General features: G+C 36.0%; 1 protein-coding gene across 2 annotated transcripts in view; it reads left to right on the top strand.

The window, feature by feature from the left end:
• CNTN5 (contactin 5) overlaps nt 1-26,940 on the top strand; it is a gene marked incomplete at both ends in the record, with an annotated part of 363,298 nt that overhangs the window by 149,519 nt on the left and 186,839 nt on the right. For both annotated transcript variants that reach the window (XM_082305015.1, XM_082305016.1), the window contains one exon: nt 21,264-21,359. In XM_082305015.1, the coding sequence (XP_082161141.1) occupies nt 21,264-21,359 (96 nt within the window). The remainder of the gene's footprint in view (nt 1-21,263; nt 21,360-26,940) is intronic.

Raw genomic sequence — 26,940 nt, forward strand, 5'->3', positions numbered from 1 at the left:
ATCTAGAGATGTTTAAAAATTGCATTCTATATTTTTGTCTCTCTTGCATTTTCTGTTGAGAGCAACATGGCAGTTATTCACTTGCTGAATACTAGCTGAAGACAGCAAAGGTAAAACTCTCACAAATGGTCCTTCATTAGGACCACTCATGACAACTTGATTTATTGGTATACCTTAGGGTATATAGTCTGATTAGCTGCTTGACTTTGACATACCATCTTCTTACTCATGGGATCTCTGAAATTTACTTTCATACTTTTTCTCTTCTCCAGTAAACTACGTATGAGATACCTGATTTATTCTCTGGGACAATCATTGTACTAACCTTGACATGTCTAACCATATGAAACAAATTCAGACATTTAGATATAAGTAAGTGGCCATTAATGTAGCCAAAATTATTAGTAATATATTTTTATTTTCCTTATATTTTAGTCCTAAATTGCCTGGCCCCAAGAGGCAGTTTGCTAACTCTGCTCTTCTGGCAGAGAGGTTCCTTGGAGAGATTCAAAACTTGATCAGACAGGGCAGCCTGATCAAAGCTGGTCCTGCCACTAGCAGAGGGTTGTAATGATCTCCAGAGGTCCCTTCCAACCTAAATTATTCTATGACAGCTTTATGGAGGAGAAAGGAAAAGTTTCTTGGTCAAAGTCAGATTCCAGTTCCATCAGTCTGAATTCAAACTGATTTGCTATGAATAGTAGGCTCGGTACCTGTGACTGAAGTTTGACCATCCACACTTACTGTACTCCAAACAGAAAAACAATGCAAAAGATCTGGCTGCAGCATAAATTGTCATTTTTCTCTTCTATGAGGATGAAACAATAAAAGACGGAAATGGCTTGAGCTCCCTCTGATAATTGTACACACACATACAGTGGTCAAAGCCAGGGAAAAATGGGGATATAATTCCTTTTTCCAAGGTCGATGGAAGATACTGGTTGGTGGTATATTATTTCTGTAAGTAGAGCATGCACGTATGGAAGGTTCTGCCATGTTCAGAGAGAAGCTGGAGTGATGCCTCTGTACAAAGTAAAGCTTTTCTTCATTTCCAGCCTCTAAGGGGTCAAAACCTGGAGCTGCTGTTTCTCACAGGTCCATGCTGTGCAGAGCAGCAGCTCCTGAGATGTTTTCCTCTGTAGTGCCAATGCTGATTGCATACCTTTACACACCTACATTTTTTAAACACTGTTTTTGGTGAGAGAGTGTTTCAATAAACAAACGAATTATTTCACAAAATTACTTATGATCTTCTTGTTAGTGTACTTCTACCCAATGGAAAATGCAGAACTACTCTCCAGACAGGATACCCATAGAAAAACTTTTAAGCCCCCTGCACAAAGCCTGTGTATGTTGTAGGCCTACTTGTTCCTGTACATTGCTTGCTGTAGAAAGTAAGGTTAGTTTACGTGTGTTTAAGAACAGTAGCTGACTCAGCACAGACTTCAGATTCTGGTGATCAGCTAAGTCCCTTCACAGTATCTTGTCTGGCTGGCATTTGGATCAGAAACCAAGAAGGCATTTTTTTGTGAATTATTACTTTTCCCCTTATAAGCATGCATCGTTCACAAATGAGTGTTTTATACTGTATTGATGCTCTTCAGTAATACTGATTCGGACACGAAAGTAGGGTCACAAAGTGATAAATTAGATATCATTCAGTTCTCAGCTGAATATACAGTTGTTAAATTTACCCTTTGTGATACTCTGTGAAGTTAATGGAATGATATAGGGAATTAACTTGACCCCTTTCATCTACAGTTTCAACAGATTAATAATTGTAGTTTATTTTCTTTATCACCAGCACTTTTCATTAAATATGTGTTTGTCTATCTTACACACTGTGCTTTACACAGCATTAGGCTGTTGGAAAATATTTATATCCCACGTTAACCTTCTGTGCCTCTGGGCTTTGCCTATTTAGATAACAAAGGCACAAGGAAACTGATCTGCATGTGGGGTTATATTTGCATAACTCTATTTATTACAGTGAAACAAAGTATACGAGAGCTCATAGATATCTGGTACATAAAGGACAATGTAATTACCTATTGAACTGTCAGAACCTTTTTAGAAAGACAGGCCCTGTGGAGGGCCTATGTCATTCTGGTATTACTGTACCTGGTTTTTTTTCATTTCTTGGTACTAATTCAGTAGAAAGAGTTGAGTGCCCAGAAAGGATTTAGACAAAAACATGACAACAAAATAAATGGACTACTCAAAACATGATTTCTGAGAAGATAATATTGATAAAATCCTCACTGATGTAAATGAGAGAAAAATCTAAACTTACAAAGATTGATAGTGTCTTCCTGACTCTAACAGGGACCACACAGTGACTATATTAGATAATTTGTCTCATAGAAATGAAACTTGTCACCAGAGTGAGTTGAATGTCTCAGCTGTCCCCTGAGATCCTTATATTTGTCAACATTAAAGGGTGCCCATTTACTCAAGCTGTAGAGGCTCATGCTTTTAGCACTAAGAGATTCTGACTGACTCTGTCACGGTAGCTAAGTTGCAGCCTCTTTATAAATATTGAGGCAAGGAAGTACTTCTATTTCAATTATTTTAGTAATAATCTCAAATTATTTTAAAGTTCTTTAAGTAATTACAGCAGTAATAGGGTAAAGTTTAAGGGATGAAAATTAAGGACTGTGATCCATTTATTCCATGAGATGCCGAATTGATACTGCATCCAGTTTCAGGCCCACCAGTGGAGAAAAAACAATGATAAACTAGAGGGAGTTCAGGGGGGATCCACCAAGATGGTGGGGACTGGAGCACTTGCCCTGTGAGGAGAGGCTGGAGGAGCTGGGTTTGTTCATCCTGGTGCAGAGACAGCTTCATGGCACCTAACAGCATCTCCCCAATGCCTATAGGGAGGTTAACACAGAGCCGTATCCAGAGTTTTCAAAGTGGTAATTGTCAGGAGGAAAAGAGAAAACAGGCACAAACTGGAGTGAGAGAGTTATAAGGAGAAACATTTTCTCCATGAGGACAGCTAGGCAGTAGCACATGTTCCCCAGAGAGGTTGTGCAGTGTCCATTCTTGGAGGTTTTCAAGACCCAACTAGATGAAGCTCCAAGCAAACAGGTCTAACCATCTGGATGACCTTGCTTAAATAGGTGATTGGACCAGCAGCCTCCTGAGGTCCCCACTACTCTGAATTATCCTCTGATACTATGATTTCTCTGACTTCCAGCTTCTGTATGTTCCTCCATCTGTTAAATATCTTTGACTTTGGTATTGCAATAAGCACCACATGTCCATATCGTTGCACTTAAGTGAAATTTACTGCAGGGTAGGACTGTGAAGTGCAGTATTTTCAGTTTATTCAGAAGGCAAGCAAAGACATGTATTTTCATGTTCTGAGAGACAGGACTGACAGAAAGCCCTTTGACACCAATTTGGATTACACAGAGAAACTGGAAGGAAAAAAAATACCTCTTTGTATTGATTTAAATATAGAAAATTCATTTAAGGATGACTTGAGTCTTTCACTGTAGGAAGAGCATAATATAGAACATTAAACATCTAGCTTTAGATTTTTGATCTTATTACTAAGGGGGTTTTACTGTTAGTTTAGGAATTTCAGCAACTGATATTTGTTTAGGGGAAAAAGTCAAAATAAAGCATGAGAACAGTAGGGGATTTTTCCCCCAGTACTGTGACCTTGTTGATATGACAGAATATCTAAATGACAAGCTGTCTCTTCAGGTTCACAGAATTTGGCTGAATGTATAGTTAACGGGTAGAAGACATAAAGTATCCTCAAGAAATAACAGCTTTAGTTTTAAAATAGTGGTTTTACATGTGCCCCAAAAAAATGAAAGACAGATTTATAAGCTTATATGATGCAAGAGGAAAGAAACAGTTACAAACTAGGACTTACGTCATCTGGTTGTGTGACACTGTGGCATTTGAAGGTCAAATTGTAATGAAAGCTCTGGCTCCATCGGCCACAATTCCTTGTAGGGGGACAAAAGACGAAAGAAGCTCTGCCACTCCATCCGTGGATCTGGCATGAATGCTCTGCTTACTAGTGGAGATATTGAAGGACACCCGGGCTCAAACAAAAAGCAGTCAGATTCCTCCTGATTTTCCCCTTCTAAAAGTTGATGTCTGTCACCTAGGGAGAGCATGTTCTCCCCTGCTTAGCACCTGACCATCATTGCTACATATCATCTGGATCATAAGATTCAGATCTACCTCCTCCTCTGCATGCCATCCTTCACTTACGAAAGAACAGGTTAATGCCACAGACAAGGTTTTCGGGTATAAGAGAACATACAGGGGAACCTAATAAATAGTACTTGTCTATTGCATTTGTTCTTTCAGAAGTTACTTATGTTAAGAATTGCAAAGGAATTGCAAATGTCCCTCTTTTGATACTGTTTCTGTGATTCAACCAGTAAGAATAGGCATACCTTGTGGAAAAATCACACATTTTACAGAAAGTGTGGGTAAATTTCTTTACTGTAAGATAGAGTATGGAGAAAATGGGAATTATTTTAGTCCACTGTAGTTAAGCTGCATTTCAAATTTGCATTTGCATGTTAACCATAAGGTTGCGAGTTGCACCTACAGAGGATATCCTGCTCTTCCTTCTGGAGAGAAGAGGAATGTCCTACATTGTTCTGCCAGTTTTTGCTGTTCTGAGCCATACTTGAAACCTTTCTCTCAGATCTGAATGCATACTAAGCTTGACCTTCCATGTCTAGCTAAGCAGTTTGAGGCCATATATGGGCTAGAATTCATCTGTAGAAATCTTACATTTTTAGGACTCTTGTGAAAGCTTGCTGGAATCAGCTGCCACATGAAAATATTCATATTGCATAACCAAATGAGAAAGAAGCAAGTTTCAGAATCGGTCTGAATGACAACTCCTGAAAAGTTGTTTGGCTCTGTGCTTTCTGAATGACAAGCCATCATTCCTTAGTAAATATGTGTGCCGACCACTTACACACTGCACGTGTACCAGAGCTCTTCTCAGAATACTTGCAAAAACTGTATGCATTTTCTCGTCGTTGGTATAATTGGCTAGTGTAGACTCTCTAGTGCTAAACAACCTTGGAATATATTCTCAAATACATACATATGTATATCCTTGAACACACCACTTTTTTGCTTTTTCTTATTTACACATGAAGATAAAAAAAAAGGACACGGTAAGATCTGTGAACCTTCACTGAGACTTTTCATACCTGAGACACATTAAGATACATTAGGATGAGGCTAGCTGAGCAACAGACACTTGCCTTTAACCAAAATCTATTTAAACACTTAAACACTTTCTTCTTTTTTTCTTGCCTCCCCCCCTCCCCAAGACTGCATAAACTTAATGATTGTGGAGATTATATTTCACATTATATAAGAAAAAAGCAGGACAACAGCTATTTTACCAAACAGCTATTGGGCAGTCTGCTGGAGGCAAATAGAATTCGCATCCCCTTCATAGCTGATGTATTGGACATGCCTTCTCTACAGGCACTGTGCCGTGAGCATCTATGTCAGCTCTACTGAAAGGCAGTGTCTGTAAGATCTAACAAGACTGACCAGTCATTTTCTTTGCCTACAAAATGCTTCAGGAAAGGTTCACAAGTCTTCTGGAGAATTTCACTGCAGGAATATAAGACAAAATGACACTTAAGAAAAACTCTAGAGAAAGTAAATCTGGAATTTATTTTCCCAGTGATCCCAATGACCAAGAACACAACCATTAACTTAACGAGAAAACAATGCACCTAAATCAAGGCTAGGATAGACAAAAGTAATGTCAAACTAATGAACAAAAAAAAAAGTTTTGGCATAAATAGGTGTAGTTTTCTTTTTAGTGAACGTGTTCTATTTGCTCTGCTGATAGACTTAACCTTATTTATGTTGTATTAAGATTAATCATTTTCAAACTAAACATTTTGAAAGAACTGATTTCTGTTCTCTGATGAGAGGTCATTGTATTACATTATTTTCCCTTGTCACATTATTTTGCATTGTATCTACTTCCTTTGCCTTTGGCCTCTTGAATCAGCAATCATAGATGTTTGGGTTTTTTTCTATAATAGTTATTTCCAAACTTCAGAGCATTAATTTGTGTCATCTCTCAGAGGTTGTTATAGACCACCTTGCATTTTCAGCCTCAAGCATTTAATTCAGATCCTTGTAAAAACAATATACTTCTATTGACCAGCTACATATTTCTGTAATGTCTCTTTGTGACCCACTCAGGATTCCAGGACTGTTGGTCAGAAATCACTGGTTTACTGCTTTACTTGCCAAAGGTATAAATATTTGTTCAACAGTTTGGACTTTCTTCATCATATTGATTATATCATAGTCCCATTCACCTGTTATTTTAAAGGAGGACAAGTGCAGACATGGGAGCAAAACCATTTCTTTCTAACAGACCAGCCATAAGAGTGTGTTCAAAGGAGTAGAGATTTAATACTGCCTCACAAGACATTGGGAACTTAAACAATACTGCAATGCAATCTCATGTATTAAATAATAAGACAGTTGAGTTAAGTGAAGTGATGAAACACAAATGAGATCCTTTCACACACAATAGATTTCACATTATATGTTTATGATAGGTATGTATATCAACAGCTGCTATTTGTGTAGTTTGATTATAGACACTAAAATATATGAATGTATTTAAATTTTCTAGGGTATGTCCAAAAAATTACTGATAGAATTGCAATTCAATAGAGCATGACTATGAAAAATTATTTTGAGAGTTTAGGACTTGCTTGTTTCTTCCATCATTCTTACTATTTGTACATTCCAAATTAGTGTTATGAAAAAAAAATCTCGATCCTCCTTCCACTTCTAATTAGGAAGCTTTTCTAGCCTTCATACATATATCCCATCATATGTATCTATTAAATTCCTTTTCAATGCTGACTTAAGAGAACTAAGAAGCACTCAAATAACTTGGAAGTGTTTAAATAATGGTGTCATTTAAAAGGAAGGATTTAACAGGCAGAAATACTCAAGCTGCATTTGTGAGGCTGAGGAGCAGGTTTACATGATAGCAATCGTCTTTTGTGTTGTCTACTTAAAATCAATACCTACCCAAAGGCATTGCTTCTCTGACATTGCAGGTGTTTCCAGAGAAGGAAGTAGTTTCCTACACTCTTTATAAAGTCAATGCAGTAAAGTAGATGCATAACAAAGGCACTTCCATTCCTTCCTTGTTATTTTGAAAGCCTTTTGCTTCCACTGAAATTACAAGCAATAAATATGAAATGCTAGCTGCTTTTATGCATGCTGGATTCAGCCTGCTAGCCATCTGAAGCTGGACATTTAATGCAGCATTATGATGCTGGCACTTCTGCCACCCTCTTTTGTCCAATAAGTGTCTTCCCAAGATGCGGAAGATTAGGTTGTCTAAGTATTACTCAGGCTCAGCAGACTGAGCTGAAGGTTTTCCTGCATATGTACATTAATCACCAAACAGGTAGGCAAAAGATGGAGTTCACCACATTGTAAAGCTCTTTTAAAAGTCAATGTAAAATTTTTTAATACATGCAACTTCTAGATTTTCTATACTGCAGAATGATAAGGAACACATTAGGTGTAAAATTAAATGTGTATATCCAAGTTGTTTTAAATTTAAAGCTATCATCATCTTTGTCCTTCTGCAACAGTATCTTACAATACAATTAGTGCCATATTAAGAAAGTCTATGAGGTTAAAGGCTGAATTTGCCTTTATTTGGAAATTGTTTGAAAAAGTACTACACTCATGTCCTAATCTCCTGTGTACCTTTTAAAAAATTAGTTAGTTCACTGCTGTACTGATAAGAGTAAAAAACTGTTGCTTCACATTTACTAACAAAGGGCCAACACAACTAAGGGATGCTTTAGTTGCCTTTTGTTGCTTTTCTTACATGTACCAGAGGAATCCTTTGCCATCTTCTACTCAGTTTTATCAGGGCATTGTAGACAAAATAATGATATTGAGAAAACAATCTGAAGATCAAGGAAATAGTAAAGTGTCTCTAAATGCACTTCATTCACTCTACTTTAATGTCAGATATCTGCACTATAGGCAGCTACGACTGATCTAATTGTTTAGATTCCCTACTTAATCTATTGCACTACTAAGATGCAATTAATTCATGTCAAGTTGACATCTAAAATAGGTCAAATGAATCAGGCCTTTGAAGTGTCTGTTTCTTTGCATTGTCTTCAAAGGAAGATTAGGATGACTGGCTCAGATGTAGATATCAGGCAACCGAACCCCACACTGAGAATAAAGTTTAGCACACACAAATATTGCTTTGGTGGTGATGTGTTAGAAGGAAAGAACTCATCTATAGTCCAAGCAAAAAGAAAAAAAACAAATCCCAAATAATAGGGAGAACAATTTGAAATGTTGTTCTATTACATTAAAAATCATTTGCATAAAAATCAATAAAAAAGGCTTTCTCAGCATTAACATTATACTGTTACCTTAAAATATAATCCCACATGAATCTTCTCAATGACTAGTTGCCATTACTTAGTCACACTACCATTCATTTTAGGTTTGCTTACATTTGATTCATATTTGGTCGGCCATAGACATTTATGATATGACTTTATCTGAATCAGTAAGTGTAAATATTCTAACATGACATTTTTATTTGGAATGAGCTTAATCACAGTTAATTTTAACCTACAATCCACGCTTGTATTGTTAACTGGAAACATGTAATATTTAGCAGTAATTGACTTGGATAAAATGAATGTATGGTACCACTATAGTTGTTCTTGTCAATAATTTGCAATTATGCTGATAAAAATCCCATTTCACCTCCTTAGAGTGCAAAACATGTAAAATGGGTTACAATGAATTAAACAAAATAGTTTATATTAAATTACATTGATAGCATGGATGCAATTCTCCTCAGGTATTTAGGTAGCATCTCCTTAAATGTCAGTCCTTCAAATGAGATTTCTTCAATCCTTATTAAAGTGATAACACTTCAATAATCTGGTATCATTTTCCTATTCTTTCCCACACAACACTGAAAAAGCCTTCACTATTTTTTCCTCTTTATCTTTTCTAAGAGTATCTCTTAGTTTGCTATTATTTTTTGTGTAAACAATTTATGCATGAAATCTGTATTAAAAATCATATTCCAATGTATGCAAACATTTATGCACATATTTAAATCAGTTCAGTGTACCCACTGAGTTTAAGGGCACCATTTCTAGGACTGAACTTAAGCAATCACATAATGTTTATTTGCAGGATCAGCTAGACTCACTAGGAGATTGATTCAGAAACTCAGATATTTTCTTTTAAGAAAAGGAAATAATGGAAAAGGCTTTTTCCTTTTCTCACCTTTAACTTCATCAGAATATTTTTTCTTAGACTTAGGCATTTATCACTGTAAGATGTTTTCTGTAATGCAAATTAATCTCGTAACTTTTCTCTAAAGCCTTTCAGATTTGTCAACCTCTTTTTACAAGTGTGGCATCAGAACAACATATCATACTTATGTGACAGAGAAATTTTCAAAGGACCTGATTTTCAGACAGCAAAAACTCAGCCCTTTTTGGTAAAAACAACTATAACTCTCACTGGAGTGGGGGAAAACAAACTACTTTTATAATGTATAGTGTTAACCATCTAGAACCCAAGAGGTATGAATAAGATATTCCTCTTGAAATATTGCGGACTCACATATGCAGAATTTCACCCATTATTTTTGTTAGTAAGGTTCTTTAGCTGTGTCAGGTCCTTTGTAAATTAATACCTTATATTCAGGAACAATCCTTTCAGTACCTCTGATGTTACTGATCTGCTTGTTCTGAGCCATTTGGTGATCATCTGGCAATATTGCTGCAGAAACTGTTTTTCTGTAAGTATTGCATCTGTGGATTTTTTTCCTGATTTTCCCCTTTGATATTCATTAATATCCAAACCATTCTTTACATCATTTCATAATATCAAAATCTGACAAGACATCTTCATAGTCTTCATTTAACAGTCTAATTATTTGGTCCACTTCCACTTCACAGAAGCTTACTACAAAGGCAGTTCCTAACAAGTCTGGTTCCTCTAACAGAAGTTTTCCTATTACATGGAGAATTCATGTATTCAGTGCTCAAAACTTCTCCAGCCTGAAACTTATTTTTTTAACTTCTCAGGGGATGATTTTGCCCACACTATTCAATACCTATATCACACAGCCCAGTGTAAATGTAAGCTTGTGATTATGGTCAATCACAGCTTTAAGGCTTACATGTGCTGTGTAATTCATTAGGGGTAATGTAGGAGGAAGTATCGTTCTTTGGTAGGACAACCAAACCTGTCCTGTGAGCAAGTTCAGTTCACTTAAATGGAAATGTCTGCCTTTCAGGATTTTTTTTTAAAGGATTGCATACTACTCTAGTTAGGTATGGCTGCAGGCTTAGATAGCATGGTCTAACATTTGATTCTCTCTCGTATGTTATATGGTCAGCAGTCCATATGAGAAGGGAAGCTGTCCTGCTATTCTTCCTCACTGCATTAGTAGTACTACACAATTACCCATCACTTACAAACCAACAGCTTTCACAGCTTTGATTGTGCTTAGTTTCAGTATCAGAAGTCTGTGCCACTGTTACAACTGGGACATATTTGGCGGTAATTTGCTTTGCCCTAGGAAGGTCAGTTAAAAAGAGAAGCAATTATTAGATTGCTTAAAGAAATCAATCCATATTGTGGAGCATCTAACTGACTTAGTTCAGGAAACATATTTTACTTTTATTTCTATTGATCAATGGGCAATAATATACAATTGTGACAGATGATAAAGGAGTTTAAATGATCAGATGAACTACTGAGGGATTGTTGCCTGGCGTACATTCCTAAAACAAAGGCTGCGATTACTTCTTTGTGCAACCTTGTCACTACATGGCAGTCTGTGTAGTACTACTGATGTATCCGTGTCTTAATTCAGTTTCTTAGGTAGGGTGTAATTTTTATAAGAAGCATAATGGTCTCGAGAAAAAAAGAGGAGAGGAGAGGAGAGGAGAGGAGAGGAGAGGAGAGGAGAGGAGAGGAGAGGAGAGGAGAGGAGAGGAGAGGAGAGGAGAGGAGAGGAGAGGAGAGGAGAGGAGAGGAGAGGAGAGGAGAGGAGAGGAGAGGAGAGGAGAGGAGAGGAGAGGAGAGGAGATACTGCTTGCTAAACAAGCTCTCTGACACTAGCATGTGGCAGAATTACAAAATAAGTGACATAGAAGAATAACATTAGAATACAAAGAGAGAAGTGGGAGAAGTAAATGCCCTTTGGAGAGCATATGAAACAGCTTTAGCCAAGATCTCATGAAAATATGAAAACTTCTATGAAGGTTTAACCTTACTGATACGAAAAATATTGTGCCATTCATTGGGTACACATTAGATCATGACATGAATGGTCAAACCACCTTCACAGGTCTTTTAATTGATGTGCTCTAGTTTACAGATTGAAAACATTAAAGTACATAGATAGTAATTTACAGTAGCTCAGCTGACTGGTGACAATTTATTTATCTTCAGTGACTCTTACTTGTTCAATTACATTCTCATATCCTAAACTGTGATTTGCAATGACTTGTATCACCTTTATATTAAGCAGAATAATATACTCCAATACAAACTGCCTTATTAAAAACATTACCTGGCATTATATGTAACAACCAGCCGCTACCTAGGAAATACTCTGTGTTTGTAAAGCCTTCATTTCCAGTTGAGCTATTCAGCTAAGACCAAGGTCTTCCAGATTTACTCCTTGTATGTGTCCAAGCACTTAGTTATCTTGTCACAATTGACTTGTAGGTCATATTGGGCACCACAACTCTTAGAGAAGAGCAAATAAATAATTTCTGGGAGATTATGACCTTCTTCTTTTCTTTATGACAGATCAGAAGTGAAGTATAGAGGCATTTATACACATCAGTCTAGTGAAAAGGCAGCACTGTGAAATGACTTGTCTAGAGTGGAGTCAGAATTGGATATGTCATACCTCACAGAAAGAGCATCTGCAAGCCTCCAGCTGTTACTGGAATCTGGACAGTCATGCTATTCTCCAAGCCTTAGATCTGAACAGCAGTTCGCAGATATTATGTTTGTCCTAGTTCATGCACATATAACTTGCAATTTTGAAACAAAACCTCCATTTATGCCAAATATAATTTAATCAGAAAAAAAGAATAACAACCAAAATATTATTAAACATCTCTACATAGTTATCCATAGAACAGGTACCCCAGTAGGGCAGGCTTTTATTTTCCGCAGACTCTTTTTCTTTACCACCTTTGCTGGATTTATGCCGCTGAATAAAAATATCCATGAAGTTAAAGAAGTCTTTGCCTGAATTTGTAAATATAGGTCCTCTTTGTAGTCAGTGAAGAGAAATAATCGATTCTTGGGTAGGATTAATCTCTTCCTAAATTAGAGATCTAAACTAGGTCCGATGAAACAAGTCATGGTAATATGGTGGTATTCTGTTGGTGTAGTATAAAAGAAGCAAGATAGCCTTGAATGCAGAAACTGTGGAAGTTGTAAAAATTTTAATTTAGGTGAGTTCTGCACCATCTCTTCTGAACCTGGGAAAGTTTACTTCCTTTGCCACCTTTCCCTGATGAGAATAATTTCATTTCTTAACTCTTTTATGCCCTTTCTTCTGCTAAATTTGAGCTTTGGCAAAGCCAGATTTGGAAATTACGAGCTGTAGGAGAAAGGATCCCTGAGGCTAAAGGTTTGCAACATTGTCCTGTACAGATGGAAGTGAAGCCATTATGTTATCTTTGGGACTAGAACCCATGAACTAAAAGTATTAAATATATATAAGCAATGCTTTACTCTCTAATGTGTATTAGCTCAATGAAATACAGAATATCCTATCCTTAATGACTTGTTCACACAGAGTGGTCAGAAATGTTTTTTTTTCTCTGTATTGCTAACACTGTTACAGATCATCCTCCTATGAACCACAACACCTATATAGTGATTTTCCAATAAACTACAGGGAGGTGATTAGTCACTGTCAATTCTATGTGACATCATATGATAAGAAACTGTACTGTGCTAGTCATTCTATGTTTAATCATGCGAAATCCTAACTGGCATTGCTATCTTTAGTCACTAATTAAAGGAAGGAAAAGTCACATCTAGTTGAAGAAAGTTACAAGGAATGAAATGGTGTTTGCAATATATCCTTGAATGCTTGGAATTAATTTAATTGAAAGAAGTGACTAAAAGAGCAAACAAGAAAAAGGGAAGAAGCACTCATAAGTATAAAGGAACAAAGTAAGAAAGTAGAGTTATCAATATCATGTATACAGAATTTATACAGGTTAGTATACCACTTAGTGCCAGGAAGGTGTATTAAAAAGGATGCAAATAGAAATGTGTGTTTCTCAAGACACAGATAATATTATGTAAAATCATGTGTTTACAAAAAAATACATTGCATATATTACTCAAATTAAAATCTATTTGCTCTGGAAATAGTATCATGTATTGACCCACTTTATTTTGGTGATTAAATGTTGGCAACTGTATTTGAAAATCTTTCATTTGTTACTTAAGGTTTGTTGTTTATTTGTTTGGTTTTAGTTGTTGCTCCTAAATGACAGATCATGAATGGAATGAAAGGATGAAAAGTCTTAACTATAATATTTCCCCTTCGTTCTGTGTTTTGCCTTGATATTGCAGTATGCAGATATGAAAGACAACTGAGAAGCATGCTGAAATAATTCTTGTGAGAATAGATGAAACCTGACAGACACCGAATGATTGTAGTTAATTAATCATAACCATCAACAACTGTAACCACAAACATTCCAGATATCGTGCAATTAACATGGCAAGTTGAATCATATAGCAGCTCTATAATTTTCAACATAATCTTGTTATTTTATTCTACATGTAAATATTTCTTCTTCTAATTCACTTTGATCCAGTACTTCAGGATTTATGAGTGCAGAAATCCTACTGAAGTTCAGGGAGATTTCAGTATCTACAAATTCCCTTTCTTCTTCAAGTCTTTGGGAAGAATTAAGCTTTATTGATGATACTGGTGGTGTTCATTCATGCTATTGAAACTAGGTGTAACAAAATAAAAAAATTCTTCAAAACTCCCAATATACATAAGACTGCTGGGGTACCCTTCCATGAACAGTTAGATTATATCAAAAATGCGTAGCTGGTCAAGACAAAACTGTGGAAGCGTACCAATTTATAATTTATATAAAAGCTATGTAGGATCACAGCTAGTGTATATTTACATTTAAAAGTAATATTCCCGTTTAACAAGTATGGCACAGTAAATAGAGGCAAAGTCTGTTTTTTGCCTTTTATAAAAAGTTCTAATTTTCTAATTAATATAATTAATTAATTATAAATAATAATCTAATTTGTGAAGGAAATGAAAAAGGAAAAAAATTATTATATTATATTTCACACAAGAATCAATAAATCATTTTAGGAAATAGTTCTATATATTTCTTATCTTCACCAGAATAGATAATTATTACGATAATAAATTGTATTACGGCAGCATGTATTAGCCACATTTATGGATTCATGACTTCCCTATGATAGGAAATGTAGAAAGTACAAGAAGATGTTCTCTACTTACAAGATAAAACAGCTAGACATAGACAGCTAGATGAAGATGGACAATAAACAGGATAATACTACTGACTGCAGTGGACCAGGTGTTTTTTAATTGTTATAATATATAAAAATGATATACATAAAAATGTCATTAAGGATAGAAAAACAATGTTCTTTTAGTTAACTGGTACTCAGCATTTCCTAGTGAAAATTTAGTTTAGGGCTAATGAATCAATAGTGTATACATTATAGTTTATGCTGACAGCATGGTAGAAAGAAAATTATTTTCTTTTTACAAGAACACACTCAAGGGCCACCATTGTTCAAAGATTCCTTAATGACTTTTTTTTTTTTTTTCTGAGAAAAAAACTGCATTGTAGTATCTGACAAAGATTCTGGAAAATATTGATTTAAATATAAGAAAATACAGTATCTTTTCTTTTCTTCATCTTTCACATTTTCAGACAGGAGTCTTTAAGCTTTCTCCTGTGCTTCTTGTCATCTTTTGTTGGCACTCCCTGACATCTGTATAACCACCCCCTTTCATTAAAACCCTTCAGTGGGTCAGCAGATGTACAGAGACACAGGGCGGCTGGCATACAGGCTTAAAATACATCACTACTTCTCTGTACTCTCCTCGTTCTGCTGTGTCTCGTTATACACTTGCATAGTAACTTCTTTGAGAAAAAAACACGACCTTTTTCAGGTCATGTCAGATTGATGATTCATGAAGGATTCAAAAGCTTTCTGGTAATAAATAATAACAGCAGCAATGATAATAAGCGTGATACATTTCTTGCCCTTAGTTTGTCGCCTAAAACTCATACGGTAATGTGATTTTTAAAAGTTCAGGATGTATGCTTTTTCCATTAACCATGGTGAGATGATGTTTCTGTCATGGCAGAAATCTTTTTGCCTGAGCTTCCTTTCACACCTTTTTTAGTTAAAACATCTTCAGTATTAAAAGTTACTTTTAGGTCCAATGAGTGACTCTAATAATACGACTCCACCTATTTAATCTGGTATTCCTGGAAAATAGGTGTATGTCGATAAAAAATGATCTATTAATTTCTTTGGACATCTTGATATTCTGTGAGTATTGTATTTAATTCATCCAATTTAAAAGTTCCTTATGCAATCATACATGTAATTTCTTTTTAATACCTACCTTTCATTCTTCTATAGCCTGTGTTTATGGGCTATTAAACACATTTATATTTCTCATTGTTTAGAGTGTACAGTCAAACCATGTTTTTGATTTAGGTTATAATGGAATTTTGAAAAACATATTTTTAATGGAATTCTTTTCCCTGTAAATCTTACTTTTTTTACAGAGCTACAATTCCAGCTCAAGGTCTATTTCTTAGTCCTGTCTTTCAAATACAAGGAGAGGAAGGCTACCCTCTCTGTGGTGACAATGCAATGAATAAGTTTGTCCTTGGCCTGACAGAAGGATTTTACCTTGTGTAGAGCTATTTTTACCTTATTGGAGAGAATATTGCCTGCTTTATACTTTAGATATCTTCAGCATATGTCTTTAAACATTTTAATGCATATCATATGATGTCCATTTTAAACTCCATAATAAATTTGCACATAAAATAGTTTAAGCTCACAGAATTGGGCTGGCAGAAGATGTTGCTCTGTACCGGTCTAATTTCTACTTTAAAAGTTAATTGACTGGTTTAACTCACTGATAATGAACTACAGAGCGTTCCACAGCTTCCATGCTAGGTTACCAAGCTGTAATTGCCTAAAATAAAAACAAGATCTGTTTTTCATTTTTAATTTGATCCTAATTTCATACCAATCATCAGTGGACCTGCCCCTTCACTGTTGCCCCCCCATCAACTGCAGCCAGCTGAACACAGAGAGTGAATGATCCCTCCTATGCATGCCTGAAAGGCAAACTACAGTGAAGGCAAATTGGAATGCTATTAAGTGGTAAAAGCTGCTCCAGGTTTTGTAAAACTCCTTCTGTCAATGGCAGAATATTTCCCCCTTTATTTAGTTGTTTGTTACTAGTCTTGCAAAGCTTTTCTGTTGCTTTGACTGCCTTGAGATTTTTCTCATTTATTTTCCATTACTCCTTTCACCTTCTGCAGAAGTGTTTTGTTTTCTGTTGGGTCTTATTTAAAGTGATACTCTTGTGGTGGTGAGTGTCATTCTTCCACAATGCACATCAATACGTACATATGTGTGCTGAGAGAAACCCATACTTCAGCTCCTTTCAGAAGAATGGGGATAGCCACCGCAGGGATAGCCGTACTACTTGGCAGCTGCTTTGGATCAGAGATCTGAATGCTTTTCACAAACTTATAACTTCTGTCAAAGATCGAGTACTACACTGAGCTAAGTACATCTGAAGTATAAGTAGGACATCCAGAAAGCATTGCACCAAACCCATTGGATTTAATGTCTTGCATCTTCACTAGCTCTGGAATTTCTCTACTGTTTCCTTTTCATAGTGGAGACCACTCCTGTGTCACAGGTTGTTTTCTAGTGACACCGTAGAATATTTGTTGAATTGAATATTTCTTTAGCAATAAAGACAATTTTGCTAGTCCCGCCACACACACTCCATCCTAAATGTTCTTTGCATGCTTTCCATGCTTTGCGTATATATTGCTAATACTGTGTTTACATTAGAAATTGTGACTGACACTTAGCTATACATTTTCCAAGTTGTCAAGGCTGTGCCTCTTCTGTTAAGAGTATGGAAGTCACATAGCTAAAGCCCCAGGAACTGCTTTGAAAATAACATAATAGGTGTTACCATCTTTGCCACTAGCACTGAAGTGAGGGTAAATAAATCTAATCTTTCAGGACATAAGATCAACACCTATAGAGCACAAAAAGGCATTTTCTTATCAATCAATCATATACATCATAATATGAAAGATAGACTCATTCTGTGGGGGACTGTCTGACATGTCATACATGTTAGGGGTTTATACTGCAGCAAGAATACTGAACCGGTGGCCAGCACTGTTGTGTGAGAGGTTACAGTCCCTGCCTCTAAAGCTGTATTCTGTCCGCATTTTCTTTTATTATCTTTTTTTTTAGAATTTTTAAAGTAAAATGATAGGGTTTTGAATACTTTTGTACTAGCTGTCTTTCTTTTTTTTTCAATATGGCTAGATATAAAATGGCTGAGATTTGTAGGAAATTAATTAAATTTCCCTTTCATTTGATTCTTCCATATTGGACTTATTATTTTAATGTGGGGGAACTGCAAGCATGATTCTTCACCTTTCCTTCCTTTTAAGCTTTCCTACATTTATTTGTTTTACAGCCAAATCCCTGCTTTTGTACCTGTTAATCCTTTTTTTCACTGTATGCTAACAAGAAATCCAATTCAGAACTAACAGATAGCCAAAAAGAGCTGAAATTCAAAGCTCTTTGGTACCTTGCTTCTTTAGTTTGAAATTGTTTTGAACAAATAGAAACTTGAGTCACACATAGTAGTTTTATTTTTAACTGAAAAAGAAGATCCTTGTTTTTGATTTGGAGAAAGAAAAAAAAAAAAAGATTATTTGCCCATCACAGTGCACATACAAAACAGGAAATTGGAAAAAATAATCCTGATGTTGCCATAGCTTATTGGAAAATAGCATTTATTCACCTGAGGAAAAAATAGCAAAAACTATAAAAATTTTACTTCTGCCTGTAGAGGTTACAATTTAGATGTCACAAATTTCCCTAATTTTGTGTTGACCAGCTTCCAGGTTGTGCATCACAGGTAGTAAAAACTTAATGTCAAGAATGAAAACATATAACCCTAGGAGACACAGGATTCTACATTAAAATTAAAATATTTTATCCTTCAGGAGAGAGATGTAAATTAAAAGTTTTTTCAAGAAAATAAAAAATATTTTCCAAAACTAAAGATTTTTTAAAATAATTCAATATTTAAAATTGAGTTTGGAATTGAAATCAAAAGACTGAAGTTCTTAATTTTTTAAAAAATAAAAACATTTCTGAAAATTCTGATTGTGTATTTTCTGGCTTACAAGAAATTGCAGTAACAGTCTGTGAAAACAAATCTGAGAGACTTATTTTAGAAGTAGAAAAGATTGATTCTTTGACCTGCTCTCTATACAAATTGCAGAGAATCTCTCCTCACACTGGTATGAATTTTTACTATTGAACTCACAATATTTTCGTTTATTCAGCTATTTGATTCCCTGATCCAAATGTTTTCTAAAAAAAAAATAAATATCTCCTTTTATAGTGCATATGGCAGACTTGCAGCATGGGTTTCAGGAAGTCAATAGTATTAAAGCTCTTTTTCTGATGTCTGCAACACAGGTTGGTATTTTTTCCTCCAAATGCTGGGTAAGGAAGTACTGATATGATAACATATATTCCAATACACAGAGAAATGGCCTATGTATTTCTCACAAACCAGCTGTTCTGGTTTCAGAACATCTCAAAACATGTTGAAGCCATGGCACACCAGTTCAACTTCTGTCCACATTTTAAATTCACTGAAGTTTGTTCATGCATACAGTCTGGAGCTCTGAAGGCATTTGAGTAGTAAACCAAACTGCATGTATTAGGACACCCATACAGAGAAGATTTATCATATTTTCTTGAGAAGGAAGGCTACAAGAACAATTTTATGGAAATTCAGTGTCATTCTTGCCTGAAAAACTGACTTTGAAAAAAATCCTTAAGTACGCATGCTGTTTTTACAAGGACTCAGCAATAATGCACTAAAATAGATGATTGTATTCCTAAATTGTGCATTAAAATGAAAGCTAAACATTAGTTTCTTAATAGACTGCAGACACTGTTGGTTGATATATCAGCTTCCTTTTAGAAAAATATAGGAATTAAGACAAACCTACATAAAGTTGTAGACCTAAAGTTGCATGCAAGTGAAATCCAGACATTCTTTACTAAGAAAAGTTTTCATTGCAAGCTGCTCTGCCATCCAAAACAACTGATTATGCAGGGATATACCAGCCCTCTAATTTATAGACATAAAATAAAAATAATTACATTGCTGCAGAATATACTATCAGGTAACATTCATTAGGTGACACTTTTAAGTGAAATTACACCAGATTGCATTATAACCCATGGTGGGCTTATTTTAATATTTTAAAATATAATATTTCATTAACTATTGCCTAGTGAAATTTTGTATAATTTGGGAATATTGCCCTATTATGTGTTAAAACTCTACTGAAGTCCAACCACCTTTTCTCTGTTCAACCATGATACCTATTGCTGAAATGAGAACACTGATTTATTTTGGCCAAAGACAGTACAAATTTAGATACATTTAAATTTTAGGCTTCTGCCTATGCCAAAGACATCTTTTAGAAATGTGAAAAAGCATTTGGAAAGATTATAAGTCTCTTTCTATTAAAAAAAGTGCACCTTACCCCATTATGAAATCCATCAAAGATCAACTCATATTACTTTTGAAAACCATTGAACTTCAGTTTTATGCACTATTAGGCATCGAGCAAGGTGTGGAGCTTCAGCATTTGACAGAGAACTGTCAGCTGAGTGCAGTTAAGAAAGTAATAATTCAACTCAACCTATTCAAACTGTTCGGTGCAGTCTGGCTCGTACCAGCACCTTGGTCTGTATGCAGAAATGAACAGGTACAGGTATAGGTCATTGAATGTCAATGAGAGATGCTCCCCCTGGCCCCATGTATTCATATTCTGGATCCTTATTTAGTGCCTACTGAAGCTTCAGTGTCCTTTTCAAAGATATCTTTGGGAACCCTTATTGCAGCTCTCTTCCCCTTGATCCACATCAGAGAGAAAAGTCTCTAGAAAAACCCTGAGTGAATAGAGGCTTTAGCTGGCGTTGCTGGCACTGAGGAATGGCTGAAGGTACCAGTCTGATGTCAGAACTGAGCTGTCACGTCTGTTCTGCTATAGATACGCATACTAGAGCATAGCTATCCACCTCAAATGTGAATCCAGGTCCAATGTTCCCTGTCGTAAATGGAGCAATTGGACCTTCTTGTTGAGAGGCTTTAAGTAAACACAATGAACTGTTCATAGCAGTGCCCTACAGCCTCATTCAAAAGTTTTTGTACAAAAAGTGAAACGGTCCTTATTAACCTTCTGGAGGGAAACTTTTGGAGGGAAAATATATTTACCTACAACTGGATTGTGTTTTATAACACCGGAGAAATCAGAAGGAAAGTATTTAAAAGCAGTAAATGTGCTATAGACCAGATTTGGTTTTAGAACCAACGAGGCTGATTTTCCCTTCTCATCACAATGTGCTATGCACTGTCCAGATGATGTTGGCAACATCATCAGTCAGGTTGTTAGCCAAGGTGTTCTCTCCACTTTATTTCTTTTTTTCACTGTGCAAAATCACTTCTATTGGTGAAAAAAACCAAGCAGGATATGGCAAAAAGAAATAAAAGCACTCAAAGTGTTTTAAGTTTTTTTAAATTGTATATATATTGTCATTGATACTGTATCCAAGAGCACTAAAAAGAGTAAAGTGCTGATGCAACATGGAATTTTTTGTAATGGAAACAGATTTATTTTTAAAGGCCCTCCTATTATAGATTAAGATATATAAAAAAAAAAAAAAAGGAACAGTCAGCTTTACAAGAGGAAATAAAATGTGAGTCACAGTAGCCACAAAATTTAAAATCTTTGGTATGTAACCAAAACGCTCTGTTCTTTTGATAGATCTGGGGAATTTTAGCGGTCGGACAAGAAGTGCTGTCTCTGTACGTGAAGGTCAAGGAGTTGTTCTGATGTGCTCCCCTCCACTTCATTCGCCAGGTACAGTAGGCTGCAGCTTGTTTGCACACTGGTCTTTTACAGTATGCTCATTACTGGATGCTTAGTATTTTAGATACAACATGTATTTAATTGCAGAACTTAAAAAATGAAATATCCACCATTCTGCTGACAGTTTTTGGAGTACCAAAGGAATAATTAAAGCTCATATACTGCAAATACCACTGAATAACCGCAGAAATTCTGTCACAAGGTTGTCTTATTCCCAGTATAAAACTTGAATGTAACAACAATAGTCTCTGTGCCACCAGTGGTGAATATGCTGCCTTGAGGTCACAGAAGATTTCTTTTAGAGTTTAGAAACCTTCAGAAATTGTTCCAAATGTCAGTGTCAAGATACAGTTGTTGAATACAAATTGTCTTTTGTTTTCAGTAGTTCAGCCATTATTTTGGTTGTTTCCTCTTTCTGGATAGCTTAGTTTCCAGTATGACTGCATCATTGCAATAAGTCAGAACTATCATAAATCCCATGATATGCCTGTGGATTCCCAAATGAAAGTGTAGCTATTCCAGAGAGGTTACATTTTTGCTTTTCAAATTGGCACTCCTGCAATGTCTGCAGATAGCTAAGTACATCTTTATATTTGCATACCATATAACACCTGGAGAAACAATGCTAGGCAGAATATCTTGTTTTTCAATAGATGCAGTATAGCCTATGCTTTTCCTCTTTGGGAAATGAGATGTGTACTGAGGGGATTTTTCCTTCATCCAAATCTGAACCCTGGAAAAAGTCACATTGCAGAGGGAAGAGATGCAGAAAAGAAAATCTCCTCTGAGTATCTGTTAGAGAAATATGTTCAGTTTCTAATTATTCTGAATGATTGTTATTACTGTCTTACAATTATCAGTGTAACTAATGCTTGTTATATTCTGGCCATCTCTATGCTTTTCTCTCTTCTGAGTACATTCTCTTGTTATGGTTGCCTTTATAATCTGTTTCTGAGGTTGACACTACAGTCTCTGTGTGATGGAAATGGGTGAATGATGTTAAGACTTGATTATGATAAGTAAACTGGGAGGGAAGAGACGTAGGCAGAAAAAGTGAGAGGCGGTTTCAACATCACAGCTGAATTTGATTTCCCCAAACAAACTGAGAGTGTAAGGATAGATGGGCATCAATAGCGAAGTAGTCATACGCCTTGTAACAGCTGTCATTCCACAAAAGACCCCTTATATGTCATTAAACAGTTTATATTTTTTTCCCTAAAATTATGCTTTGAAAGTTATATTTAGACAGATATCAATGTAATGTTCTACTGTAATACACACATTGCCTTTGATGGTGAAAATTCAGTATCTTTCATTTTCATCAGTGGGCCAGCAAAACCCTGCTGTGGAAACTACTGTGCTCATAGACAGTAGTCAGTTGGTTTAGTTTATATTGTTTGAGCACTGGTATGCTATGCCAGCAGGAAAATTACTTCTAGACAAATATTTTGAGCCCCTGTTGGCATAATTTTGTCACCATCGCTATGCCAGGAAAGGTTCTGCAGTGTAGAGGAGTAATCACTGAAAGCTGAAAAATTGCATTGATATGCAGATGTAAACACACCCTCATGTGAATGGGAAGGGGACTTGGCCTCCCTTTCTTTTGTTCGCCATGTAATGCAGAATCATATGCAATTTCCTTCCAGCTTCCTACTTGCAAAATACTGAGGGGCTGTAAGTACTTGTGGTACTGCAATGGGACTGCTAAAGGTATTAGTACAGTGGCTGGAGTCTCCGGGGGAAGGGGAGAGCTACCTCCATGCACCTTCTAAAGAATTCCACATCTGGTGATGTTTCAACAATAAATCATTCCATGAAGCTCTGGCAATAAGGTACAAGACGTTATGAAAGATAACTGCCAGATCAGAGTCAGTTTGTGAAAAATAATTCTGGACAAAAGCAGAACTTTAAGGGGGAAGTGTGTGAATTCAATTCGGAAATTAAGCAGCAAATATGAAACTTTCAGCTACAAAACTCTTTTGCAGAGCACAGGAACTTCAAGGATTTGTGTGCAGGAACATCTGAAATACATTTTTAGGTTTGTTTTTTTTTTTTTTTAAAGCATTCAGTTTCTGGATACTCTATTTTAGTTTCTGTGTGTCATTTACAAAGATGGTATTGTCTTCTAAATAGTCCTAAGAAATCTTGACCCCTAAAATCACCTGGGAGACAAACGTTCAAATGAATACTAAGCTATTGTAGTGGATATATCTAAGCTAAAGACTATTTAAATCATGTTTGAAATATGTGAACCTCTAACATCAACAGGACCATGAGTTATGGGGCTGGTTTTGATGATGGAGAATTTTTTGTGGATGAATACCACAAGCTCCGCTATATTGATTTATTCCCATTGATCAGCACCTTTAGAAATAATTTACACTTACTTATCCCAGGAGATAAGTCCATGATACAGTATCAAACCTAATCATTCTCCACAACCTTGTAAGCAATTCGTCCTTCAACAGAATCCCATTCCTCAGTCTCTAAAGTCAATAAATACTTATAAACTTGCCTAAGAATTTCAGGATTGAGCCTTTTAGAAAATGGCAATGTCATTGTGGGAAAAGAAAGATGACTTAGTGTAAGAACACTATATTAAAAGAGATATAGGTTTATTAACATGTTTTCAAATGGAAGGTAAATACTTTTGATTGAATAATACCTACATTCGACTCTTACAGAACACAATTCTAGAAAAATCTGAAAGTCTTTGCAAAGCAGCACTGACAGAAAAAATACTATACTAATTTCTTTTGACAAGAATTTAATCAGAAAACAAGTTTCTTATGTATACAGACTTGATTTCTATTTATTAATGCTGTGATATATTATCAAGAGGTAATGCAATAAACAAATAAATAAACACAAACTTGTGATATATATAGATTATTCATGTAGGTTTTCATTAGATTGTTGTCCAAATATTTTACAGAGGAAAAAAGAAGGAAAAAAAAAACAAAACAAAAAAAACAAAAAAAAAATGCACCTGAAATATATTCAGAATATTTGTAGTGCAGATTCAGATGAGAGAATTATTTCTTGGTTTTAATAAATGAGTTTGTTAAGTTATTGTCTTCTTTGCTGAAAAATAGCTGAGCAGCAAAATGAGGGAGTTTTTTGGGAGAGACACTATCCCCTCTTTCAGAATGGTGAAGGAAAACACATTCAACAAAAAGGATTTTGTGCAGACTCCTTATGACAAACAGCCACCAGCAGATTCTCACCTCCTGCTTTCCCTTGACCATCACGCCAAAAAAATGCTGCCTCTGACTTCATTGGAAGTCCTGTGTCATTATAATGTGTCTACTCTAGAAGCTTTTCCACTAATACTTTTTTTGTTGCAAATCCTTAAGTTGTCCCTTGTGAAATATATTAATCGTGGATAACTTGGGAATCCATAAACATAACATTTTATCCTTTTTTATTTCTTCCATAAACATAACATTGGATTTTGCCTCGCCTCCCATTAATTTTTCCTCCAAGATGGGTTTCCTAGACAGTTAACTCTTAGGTACCCTTGCTAAGCAAGAGGTTCATTAATTACCAACTGCTTAAATAACAAGCTTTGTTTGATGTCTCCATTTTAAAAGGTCTCTACTGCTTTTTTCCATAAACAGGATTATGGCTTTTCATTGTGGTATTCTAAAGGATGTAAATATAGGGGTTTATTCAGTCATTTAATCATCTTAATTACAAGGTTTACCATAGAGAGATTAAAAATGAATGGAAGATTTCATCCAGATTTACATGTTTTCCTCAGAATTAATACTTTCAGCTGAGCTTTTTAAGGCTTTTATTCAAAGCTTTCAGTATGAGCTTAATAGAGAACGACAATTCCCATTGTTAGAATGAGAACAGCGCTGATGCACGCAGGGGAAGGCAGATGCGTGCTCCCTCCCACCTCAAAGAGATGCTGCTGTCGGGCGGGAGCACTGCTATATAATCTTTCCACAGCATGTAACATCTGTACAGATGTTAAACTATAACTTTTTTTTATTTCTTTCTAAAGGACAAAGCTGATCTTACCCGGTTTGGAAACTGTGTTATACACTGCATCTTTTATGCCTCCCCTTTAGTGTTATAAAACTGTAGTTTTCATGAGAAATCCTTCACCAAAGATGATTAATGCCAGCGCTATGGGGATCACAGTTCTTCCCATGCATCTATTGGATGTCTGCATGGTGTGTTGCTAAACTGGCAAGCTGCTAAAACAAAACTCTTTCAACCAAGGTCTAGGAGGTTTTGTCTTGTTCTATTTCCTACGCAGCTGTCCAAGTCCTCATATTAACTGGAAAAAAGTCATGTCAAATAATGTTTTTTAAGTTGTTCTGTGCTCCTCTGTGTGTGTACTTTGGACGTATGCAGAAAACTACTTCGGAAGTAAATGCAAACCAATCTCTTCTCGCTGCTCAGGGTCTGCAAAAGGAATCTGAAAGACGCGTTTACGTTAAAACTGCAGCTTTGGACTGGAGCTCCACTACAAGTCGGAAACCAAGTCCAACTGATGTGCAGTAGCTCTCTTGTCAGAACTCCTCTGGTTAGGCCCATACTGCACAAATTATACATAGAAATAATGAGTCAGGCTCTAAATGACTTCATTCAGGTACAGAATTATTAGGAGTAGACTTCTCCAGGCAAATTAGTTATGATAACAAGATTGTTATATTTGGGCTGGACTGCCCTCAGTATGCTCATTAGCTTGTTTACAGGCAATTGGCTCTGGTATCTGCATGCAGGACACAGCAAATTCTGTTTTGAAGGCATCCATACACCCTCTGGCTCTCCGTTTAGTAAGCTGGCTTTTGTGAACGCAATTCACAGATGTCTAACTTTATACATATGAAGGTCACAAGGTTATCTGAAGGCTGTGGATTCAGTCCCAGGATCCAGGTATCTAACAGTGGCATTTCAGTGCACAACATTAGAGAACAACTATATTTATGTGGATCTAGCCATTACCGGTTTCTTCCAAACCATAGGAAGCCTGCATGAACTTAGATCTCTGAATTTCTGCCTCTCTCTAGACATGACTGCATGCTACTTCATCATGCCTGTCACTACAGGTGAGATTTCTTCCTGACCATGATTTGTGATATCAATATAGTTTTGTATGTATTAAACAGTAAAGTAACATCCAGTTTTTTCCTATGAGATATTTTTTCAAATCTGACTTTTCAAATCAACTTTAGCATAGAAAGCTATATAATTTGCTTCCGGGAGAGGCCAATGTGTAGGTGAAAGTCACATTTCTCTTCTCACCCTGAGAACAAGGAGTAGTGCTTGCTGGTTCCTATCAAAGCACTGGCCACTCACAGTATTCCCAAAACAACAGCTGGCCAGGTCATGCCTCCAATCATGACTCTCCCTTAAGCTAAGCAGAACTTATTCATTAGTCAGTACCTTTTATTAGTAGTTCATAGAGGTGAATATGTATGAAACTGGTGATGGCAAACAGAACATTTCACATTCACTGGACATATCTATCATCTCCTCCTAACTCCTACGCTTTCTGGGAAAGTAGAACTGTCCAATACCCTGATGCTTACTCTCCTTCTACTAGCAAAAATGA

Source organism: Platalea leucorodia, assembly GCF_965183815.1.
Source record: "Platalea leucorodia genome assembly, chromosome: 2".
Taxonomy (NCBI): domain Eukaryota; kingdom Metazoa; phylum Chordata; class Aves; order Pelecaniformes; family Threskiornithidae; genus Platalea; species Platalea leucorodia.